Source organism: Poecilia latipinna, unplaced genomic scaffold (genome assembly GCF_001443285.1).
Source record: "Poecilia latipinna isolate Pla-1442-1.1 unplaced genomic scaffold, P_latipinna-1.0 Scaffold1299, whole genome shotgun sequence".
In the NCBI taxonomy this organism is placed as follows: Eukaryota; Metazoa; Chordata; class Actinopteri; order Cyprinodontiformes; family Poeciliidae; genus Poecilia; species Poecilia latipinna.
This window is the reverse complement of record NW_015113915.1, coordinates 46,596-56,635: the sequence shown is the minus strand read 5'-3', so window position 1 is coordinate 56,635 and position 10,040 is coordinate 46,596. Positions and strand designations below refer to the sequence as shown.

The 10,040-nt window shown below is 36.4% G+C and overlaps 2 protein-coding genes across 4 annotated transcripts in view; both read left to right on the top strand.

Annotated features, from left to right (window-relative positions):
• The window catches only part of casp10 (caspase 10, apoptosis-related cysteine peptidase), a 13,044-nt gene extending 8,976 nt beyond the window's left edge, over positions 1-4,068 (top strand). The window contains exons 6-12 of one of the 2 annotated variants that reach the window (XM_015055162.1): positions 128-170; positions 378-394; positions 491-521; positions 738-805; positions 2,062-2,179; positions 2,332-2,830; positions 3,164-4,068. In XM_015055162.1, coding sequence (XP_014910648.1) covers positions 128-170; positions 378-394; positions 491-521; positions 738-805; positions 2,062-2,179; positions 2,332-2,830; positions 3,164-3,344 — 957 coding nt within the window. In that variant the 3' untranslated portion in view covers positions 3,345-4,068. Of the gene's footprint in view, positions 1-127; positions 171-377; positions 395-487; positions 522-737; positions 806-2,061; positions 2,180-2,331; positions 2,831-3,163 lie in introns of both variants that reach the window. The other variant, XM_015055161.1, reaches the window with a different exon arrangement.
• A 227-nt stretch (positions 4,069-4,295) lies between these two features.
• Positions 4,296-9,164, top strand: prkra (protein kinase, interferon-inducible double stranded RNA dependent activator). 2 transcript variants are annotated; one of them, XM_015055163.1, is made up of 9 exons: positions 4,296-4,568; positions 5,412-5,491; positions 5,981-6,156; positions 6,930-7,011; positions 7,478-7,547; positions 7,683-7,800; positions 7,910-8,004; positions 8,175-8,337; positions 8,857-9,164. In XM_015055163.1, exons 2-9 carry the CDS (start codon positions 5,448-5,450, stop codon positions 9,012-9,014), a joined length of 906 nt encoding a protein of 301 aa, XP_014910649.1. In that variant the 5' UTR covers positions 4,296-4,568; positions 5,412-5,447; the 3' UTR covers positions 9,015-9,164. The 2 variants fall into 2 exon arrangements, with proteins under 2 accessions (XP_014910649.1, XP_014910650.1); XM_015055164.1 differs by lacking the exon at positions 4,296-4,568 and adding an exon at positions 4,575-4,683.
• Positions 9,165-10,040: the final 876 nt, after the last annotated feature.

The window sequence follows — 10,040 nt, the reverse complement described above, 5'->3', positions numbered from 1 at the left end:
GAAAATCTTTCCATGATTGATTTATGTTAACTCAAAGTCTTTTTCTTAAGACATATATATATATATATATATATATATATATATATATATATATATAATTTTTTTTTTTTTTTTTTTCATTTATTAGAACCCGAAACCTTTCTACAGGAATGACTTCCGGGAAGATAAGAGTAAGTCATCTTATCATCTGGTTTATTTTCTAAATTGTTGCTATTACTTAATCATTTTGTGACACTTAAGTCAACAACAATTTAGATAATTTTGTTTTTTCTAAGATAAATGGCAGCAAGGCCATTTATCTAACTTATATCACATGGCAATTTTACTTTTTTTTAACCTTCCTATTTTGATCATAAATCTTTTTTTTTTTTTTTAAGGTCCACAACTTCCTCCGGTAAGTTACCAGAAAGCTTCTGAGTTACTAGACAGTAAATATATATCAATTTTTCTTTCATTCATTAAATTTTATTTCAATGTCATTTTTCAGCAGCCTTCCATAAATCCATCCAAGTCCCCAAATGGTATCTATTTATTTATTCATTCATTCTTTTTTTATATACATACAATCAGTTTTTCCAGTGCTACTTTATTAAAACTGATGCATTTTAATTAGTTTTCCTGAACTCTTATCTATCTATCTTATCTACTTCTATATCCTAGATATTAGCCAAGGTAGAAGACAGTTTCTAACAGTCTTTACTAACATTTACTTCTGTTCCACACTTTTTTCACAAAAGGGGAAATGGCTTCTTTGGATACAGTGAATCCAGAAAAGAACAACCCAGAGTCTCAGGAAAATGATGAGGTTTGAACATTTATTCTTCCTTTACCCTCTAAAATAAACGCTCAAACAGGGTCCTGGTCAATCTGGAGAGGGCTGAAGTTTGGTTAAAGTATTTTCCAAAGTTTACAATTTTATGTCCTGTCCTACAGTCTAAAATGTTACTTTCCTTACTTCCTTTCTCTTCGTCCTTCCATCACTCTGTGTTCAAAATCACAAGTTACCATACAGAGTGTTTACTGTTTCTTTAAAAAATGAGTGAAAGACCAGATGATGAGGTCATGACTTTGGAAATTTCTGATTTGGTGAGCTGAGAGGAGGCACCCCTATGGATGTATTTTAAGGAAACACCTTGAACACACTTTGGCACAATGGAAAAGTCAAAATATCAGGAAGAGAATTGTAGTCTGGTTGTCTGGTTCACCCTTGAGAGCAAATGTCTCATATAATTGTTGGTTGATCACTTATCTCCCAAAATTCAGGAAACTGGGGTTGATTTATTGGCCGGCCAATTGTTTTTGATGCTCCCCTAATTCAAACAGTTATGTGGAAGTAGAGACCTGATGGAAATGTCCAACCATCATAACGCTCAGGTTGATCTGTGCGTTTTGGCCCAAAATGCACAGATCAACCCCAGAACAAAAGCCAAAGATGTTGTGCAGTCGCTGATTGAAGCTGGTAAAAGTGTCATTATCCACAGTGAAATGTGACCTGTACTGACATGGGCTGAAAGGCCACTCGGCGAGAAGCTAAGACACATTACTCTAAAAGAAACATAAAAAAGTCAGATTTGCACTGGAGACATGTCCTGTATTCTGATGAAACTAAAGTGGAACTTTTTGGCCAAAATGACAATCGTTGCATTTGGAAGAAAAATGGGGATGCTTGTACCATCCTAACTGTGAAGTATGGAAATCCAAAACATTTGATTAAGTCATACCGTTCAAATGGAAAGCTACCAAATATGGATGAAATGCATGGAAACTTGTGATTTTGAAGACATTAAGAAATAAGTCTCAGACCTTCTCTTTTCGACGTTATTGTGACATTTTACAAATATAAATGCTTTAGGTAATTCAAAATGACTTAAAACAATAGATGTTTGGTCTGATTAAACTTCAGACTGTGAGAAAAAATGTGTTGCATATCTGTTTGCAGTTCTGTAATTTGATTACATTTGGGTTTTTTTTGTCTGTTGTTTTTTTTTTTTCAAATGTAAAATGTTGTACTGTAAAGTGCCTTGAAGTTAGTTTTTATTCTTTGTGGATTTCTCCTTGTAGGTTCTGTTTGATTACCCAATGACTGGGAACAGAGGGATCTGTTTGATAGTGGACAACTTTGATTTCTCTAAATCACGCCAGAATTTAAATAATAGAGAGGGAACCATGGTTGATAGAGGTAAGTTTATGGGTGATTACCTTCTAATGAAATCCCGTGTGTGTGTGTGTGTTTGTGTGTGTGTGTGTTTGTGTGTTTGTTTTCCCCCAGACTCTCCTCTGGGAGTAATCACTGTATTTACAATCATTTTCATCTATTTGTATTCCTTTCAGATGCTCTGAAAGAAGTGTTTGAATGGTTGGGCTATGATGTGTACATATACCTAGACCGTAATGCGGCTCAAATAAAAGATTTGTTTGCCTACATTGGCCAACGGGACCACAGCAGGTACGACAGCCTGGTGTGCTGTATTCTCAGTCATGGCATGGAGGGTGGAGTATATGGTGTAGATGGCAACTTTGTTGAGATCAAATTGCTGATAGAGTGCATCAATGGGGAGAAGTGCCCGTCTTTAATCGAAAAACCCAAGATGCTTTTCATCCAGGCCTGTCAAGGCTGCAAACAACAGTATCCAGTCAAACCAGACGGCATTGAAGACGAAACAACCCAAGTTTCTGCTGATGCGAAAGTTGTAGATCTGAGGAGCCCAGTCATCGCTGACTTGCTGGTGGGCATGTCCACGGTTCCTGATCACGTCTCCTTCAGAGATAAATTCTCTGGCACCTGGTATATACAGTCATTGTGCAAAAACCTCATCAAGTATGTGCCAAGGTTAGTAATGCATGTTGACATCTGCTGCTAATGATTTAGTGGTGGAGAGAACTCGCTTGCAAGTGCATTTCAAAACTATGATTGTAATTGAAAAGTTAATTTATTTTACTAATTTGATTCAAAAGAGAGAGTCATAGTTTATTATGTACACAGCGACGTGAAGTGCTCATTTCTGCTGTCATTTGTCAAGTCTCTAGAAAATAAACGTTTAACTTGAACAATTGAATTATCATTAGTGGTGATAACCACAGACAGTAACAGCTCTCACCCCAAGCTGTTCTTTGAGGACTTTTTACTTTTTAAATCTAACCGAAGACTCTCATGTTTTCCCAGGAGGGTTGACCTTGTCTCCATTCTCACAAAAGTGAACTTCGATGTTAGCAGCATGACCGATTACAGTCGGCTGAAAAAGCAAATGCCTCAGCCAGCCTTCTCTCTCCGAAAAAGGGTGGTCTTCCCTGTCCCTGAGAAACCCCCACCCAAAATTGGAGCGTCGACCAAAGACAATCCCTGAGAGACACTGGATTTTTTTTAATGCTTTTTTGTTTCACTGACAGTTTGCAATTTTAAATCAGATCCAGAGTTTTGAGGAATCAGGTTTATCCGTTCTTTTGTAGGGATCCCTTTTGAGTTATAGCTCTTCAAATGATATTAATAAAGTCCTACTCTCAACCTTTTATTCAGACTCTCAATATAAGCATTTTATCATATTTTCTGTGCTCTTGTAATCAGTTTAGATCTTGTGATTTGTATCTTTTATTTGTGTTTATCGTAATGTATATAAACTTCTTTTTTGTTTTATCATTTACAATACATTCTATTCTGTTTTTCAGCAACTTGTATAAAAATTAACATTATATTGAAAGTATCACAAAAAGCCAGCATATCAGTGCTACAACCTTATTCTTTAATTTTCTGTTTGTTCTTGGCTAGATCTCCTCCCATTTACCTCAGGGATGTTGCATTTTTATAAACTTTAGCTCCAAAGTGTGATTGGAGTTCCCCACCACAAATGTTTACACAATTACAGACATGATTTATTCTAACACAAGTACTTTTGCTAATTTAATACACTTTTTCATGGGCTATATTAGTAGACAAGGTTCCTGCTGCGTTTCTTGTGAATATTATGACGGTTCATTTGAATTATAAATGGCCATGTAAAGCATTCTAAAACATCTGTAGCACAATAAAAGAACTGAGCTAAATGAATGTGAAATAAAATGTTCTTAAAGAAAGTAGCCAGTTACTTTTTTTGGTGTCCATTAAAAAAAAAAAGAAATTATACAGCCGTAATGCTTTTTCTGCTTGTCTTCTGAATTTGTCATCACAAATAAACAAAAAAAAAAAAAGACAATAAATGGATCTCTGTTCATGCCTGACATGATTGTAAGGGCCTCATGAACCCTAGGTAAGTTTCAGTGGCACTAGTGGGATTTTCCCAAGGTTTGCTTTGAGGAAATGCGATTCCAACAAAACCAAGTCTCTACCTGCAGGGGGCGATACCCATTTTTCAAACCATTTTGTGGTTGCAGTTGACCCGGATGTTGATACGATTTGTATTTTCCCCCATACTGTTGGACTCCTTAGTTGTCAGCTATCATCGTCTGGCGATCTAACTAGTGATGTAAGAAAAATAAAAAACAAATGTCTAAGAAACAGCAGAGGGACCTTTAGGTTGTAGTTTCTCCTACAACATCGCTGCGCTGGCCCTTTAAGAAAGCCGGGGATCAAAGAGGTAGCGCAACCCGTCAGAAAGCCGCATCCTTTTTCAGTCTCAATGCTATTTTAGTGTTTTTAGTATACATTTTTTTTTCATTTAATCCCAATTAAATCCGGAAGCGTGCATGCATGTCAGTTACAGTTATTATTGTACTTTTGAAAACGTCCTAAATCTATCATATTAGGCTTTTCCTTTTTCGCTATTCATGGAAACCATTTTATTCGCTTTTCTGCGACATTCTCAACATTCTGGTTGTTGGTCGGGTTGTCCAGGCGCAGGTCACCGAGTAAAATGTAATCAATTTCGTGTGAGGGTATCGATATTTTCAACAAGCCCTAAAATACCCCCAACTCGTTGCTTTCATCGTCAAAAAAATGATTTCCCTCATCACTCCACCTGGACATCTCGCTGTATTAATATCCGTTTCTTTAGCAATGATCTGATCTGATTCCTAACAGTTACTTAGACGAAAGCGATGATGGCTGCAGGTTTTTCTTTGGAGGAAACTGCTGCAGACAATAAATCTTCCTGCTAACTAAACGGTGGCTGGTTTTCAGCTGGACACCTACAGCATTTTACAGCTTAGCCTGTAAAATTCTGAGTAGCTGTTCGCTGATCATTTTCAGCAAATGTTGCAGATATTAGCTTTTTTTTTTTTTTTTTCTTGTTGTCAAGTATGGGTTATAATGAGACTTTTCGCAATCAAGTATTTGGATGTGTTAACTTTGTGCAGTGTTCTTGATTATCATAATGTGACATGTCAGGTTCAAAAACTTACGGGCATTTCAAAGGCATTTATTGACGAGCTGAAACAGGACCATCAACAACTAAAATCCAATTTGTAATTCTGTTTCATAGTGCTTCTGATCAGCAGAACAAGCTTACACCATAAATATGTCTGAACAAGGATATCAGTCACCAGCTACTTCTGACAGACGGTGAGTGTTTTATTTTATTTTATTTTTTTTATTACTTTTAAACATGAACTTGTCTTACAAATTTAAAAGATCTAGGTTCTCAATTCAAAATAGTTTCTATGTTCGACTGTTTTCCTGCAAAGCCGTTTTTCATGACCTGGTTTATAGATAGTGTTTTGGAGAAGGATATGCATATGTGGCAGTCCCTGATAAGCAAGTAGCAACCAAGCCAACCAGCTGCACCTGCAGAAGGCCTCTCTCCAAACCATTAATGAAAAAAACAGCAAAACTAAATAGGCACTGACGTTGCCAAATCCCTTCCATGTGTAATAAGAAAATGGCAAAAATCATCACGAAGCAATATAGAGAAGCAGTATTAAGTTTTAACTCAGTTTCAGATCCCAAAACAAGACAACTGAGCTCTGCCGATGACTGCTTCTTCATTTTTATTTTTTTTCATTCATTTCTTGCAAAGTCAAAGCCGATGATTTTTGTTTCCGTGTTGAACAGCCTGAGCACACCAGAACCACAGAGGATGGGCTCCTGGAAGACACCCATACAAATCCTGTATGAATATGGCGTCGTTAGCGGAGACCTCCCCGTGTTTGTGATGGAGAAAGCAGAAGGAGAGGCTCACCAGCCCAGCTTCGTCTTCAGCGTGACAATAGGAGGCGTTAAATGTACAGGTGTGCAGCAGCAGTAAGCGCTTAGAGTGACTCGCCAACGTACCCTTATAGATTTGTTCATGTTGGGAATTAATGTAATTGACTAAAGCAGAAGTAATGCATAATTGTGAGGGAAATAAATGTATGGTTTTTAAGCTGATGCTGCAATTAGACCTTCAGGTTTTCAAAGTTAGGTGTGTACTTTCTATTAGATTTTTTTTTTTTAAATGAGTCTTCTTTTTTTTCCCAAGTTAATGACGTAACCAAGAATCAAGAACCAGGTCATATACTTTACATCATATTTTCCCCATATGGTTCTTGGGCATCAAAATAAAGTATTTAAACCCAGTATATCTGAATTAAGATATCGCGGATCACAAATTATGCTGTTAAGAATCAGTATTTATTACAGATATGTCCAGTGCAGTATTGAAAAGCTCTAAATAATTTTTTTAAACAAAGTGAAATTTATATAACCCTCTACTGTACTGTAATTTTTTTTTTTTTTATCCTAGTTTAAGGGACCTCAATCTATAAAAATAGTTGAATCTAGAAAAGGGATGGACATCATAGCATCCTGGGTAGTTGGAAAAATGTGAAACATTAATAAAAAGTAATAGAAGTGGAACTGCACACCAAGTAGAGCTTTCTACATAGAGAATGTTCTCACTGCAAAGTTTTCTTTTAGGCCTGTATTTTGGTCCTTAAAGGGTTGAAGTTGACATTATGTGAAACTGTGTTTTTAAATCTGTTCTGTCATTTGTGCAACATAATAAATGTTTCTGCTTTTACAGGTCAGGGACCCAGTAAAAAGGCAGCTAAGCAGCAGGCTGCAGAGGCCGCACTGAAAATTTTGAACATCGACTCTGAAAGTGGGTGAGTAGAGCTCGACAAACCGTGAACTAATTGATATTTATCTAAAGAATAAAGGGCTTTCCAACTGAAATAAACTTAAGAAAAAATGGAAATGAAATATACTTACTGGGTCTAGAATGTGGAATTAGCAAAATGTTTTGAAGTAAAATAAAGATTAGTATATTTGAATTGTGTTTTTACTGACTCATCTACAAACTATTAATCTGAGAACATTATTTTGCATCTATAGACTGTCGGATTTGTCGTTTACACAAAGTCTCAACACTTGATTTTCAAATCTGGTTTGTAAAACACTTGAAAATAAATTCATCTCTTACCGCAGTAGCTGATTCTCAGACTTAAAAATGTCGGTAAAGTCAAACCTTCAATTTCAGTACATTTATAAACCCAGTAATACGATTAATTAAACGTGGGGTGTTAATTTGTCGGACTGATGTCACGATGTCTGCGATGTTGCGTCCAACAGGGCCGTTCCTGGGAGGTCCAACACTAATGGCATCATAGCAGAACCAAACAACCCCGTGGGCCTGCTGCAGGTGTGCTTTTACAAGGATCTCAGATTTTTGCATGCATATGTCAATTTACGAATGTGTAAAAAACCTTGCGTGACTTATGATCTGAACATGATATTGAATTAACCATGGATTTTTTTTTTTTTTTTTTTGTTTCAGGCCTTGGCGTTGCAGAGAAGATGGCATGTTCCTGAGTACATTATTTTAACAGAGAGCGGCCCGCCGCACCGAAAAGAGTTCACAATAATCTGTAGACTGGAGTCGCTCACAGAACAGGGTGTGCTGTTTTTGCTGTTGTTTATTTCTATTTCAAACACAATTTAACTTTTTTTTTTTTTTTCACATGTTTGATGGGATTCTTCTGAGGTTTAGGTTTTACGTTGCAGGGGTTGGAAACACCAAAAAAGCAGCAAAAAAGGAAGCGGCAGAGAAAATGGTGGCGAAACTTCAGAGATTATCGGGATCCCCTGAGATCACATGGGTCTGCTATAGTTTTATTTATTTATATATATATATATATATATATATATATATATATATATATATATATATAATTTATTTTTTTTGTTTGTTTTGTTTTGACATACATGTTTGTCAAAATTGAAATCAATTTAAACTTTCTTTTTTTTTATTTGGACCTCATGTTTTTAGACTCCTAATCCGAGCGTTTGCTTTGAGAACATCAGGAACTCCTCAGCAGAGAAGATCTCTCTACTCAGGAGAAACCCTCTGAGCATTCCCAACACTGACTACATACAGATGCTGCTAGATCTCTCCAAAGAGCAAGGCTTTGAGGTCACATACTTTGACATAGGTGGGATATCTACATCTAAACTGGTCTATAAGAAAATCTCTTTAATTTCCTTCCATCTCTATCCCATTCCCTCTGACTTTATTCTTTATTCCCAGAATAAAAAAATATATAATTTCACGTTTTCCTAGAATGAAATGTTCTTTATTCTAGGAGTTCTTGAAGATGGAAAATCTATTTAATTTGAAAAACAGAAAAAATGAAATGTTCCCCGATCTCTCCTTTTTGAGCCAACAATTTTTATTCTATATACGCGAGTATGAGACAATCCCCATTGTCTAAGTGTGTCTATGTTTCTTTTCTTCCTCTCTTCATCATGTCTTTCCCTCCTTTCTTCCTTGCTTCCTTATGTAAATGCAACAGAGTTTGTTGTTAGGTGTGTCTAAATTTGAAAAAGTTAAAGCATATGAATACCTTTGCACGCCTTTGTGCACACAGTTTGATTCCAGGTAGCATCTGATGACTCCTGATGACAGAAGACACAATCGGCTCTCCTTTGTCAACGTGTCTGTTGTTTTGCAGATGAGCTGACGGTGAACGGTCAGTACCAGTGCCTGGCAGAGCTGTCCACCAATCCCGTCACCGTGTGCCACGGCACCGGCATCTCCTGCAGCAACGCCCACAACGACGCCGCGCACAGCGCCCTCCAGTACATGAAGATCATGGCTTCCAGCAAATAAAAATCCCACCAGCACCTGCAGAGTCTCTGCCTGACCCCCGTCATCTGTACTCATCTGTGTCACAGAGCAGCTCCACTTGATTTCTGCTGGTTTTATTGTAACTGATGAGGAGATTAAAAGATCCAAAACTTTTAGCATAAGCAGGTTTATTATGGTGCTTTTAAGAGGCTTCGACTATCCAGAATATTTAAGCAAATGTTAAGTAAGAGCAATGAATTAGTTTTTTAACTTACCTTGAACTAATCATGCTTTGCTCATTTATATTTTACACTGCTGGCGGTAACACTTTATTTGAAGGGGGTTGAATAAGACTGTCATGACACTGTCATGAACATGAATAAGCCTTCATGAATATTCATGACTGTTGTCATAAAGCGTCATTCGGTAAATTATGACACTTTTAATACAAAGTTGACATTATTCAAAATGTCTTTGTTATGACAACTTGACATTAACCAGGAAATCATTACTGTTTAAACTTTACCTTTAATAACATAAATTTACCTGATTTTTAAAGTGCAATCAGTAATACTTTTATAACAAATTTATATCAGTAATGATTTCTTGGTTAATGTCAAGTTGTCATAACAAAGACATTTTGTCATAATTTACCGAATGACGCTTTATGACAACAGTCATAAATATTCATGAAGGCTTATTCATGTTCATAACAGGTGTCATGTCATGTTTAAGACAGTGTCATGACAGTCTTATTCAACCCCCTTTCAAGTAAAGTGTTACCCTGCTGGCTCGGTTCTTTCACTTGATTTACAGTCAGGAGGCAAGTTACTTCAATTTCCAGTTATTTTTTATTTTTTACTGGCATCACAAAACATTATATATCAGGAGAAGTAATAGTTTGACTGCTAGAAATGTTATCCATTTAAATCCACCCTCAGTTTGTAAACAGAGGATCCAGAAAGTGTTCACAGTGCTTCACGTTTTCCACATTTTACGTTACAAACTTATTCCATATTGTTTTAATCTCCTTCCTCAAGACAATTCTTTTGATTTCATTCTTTGTGT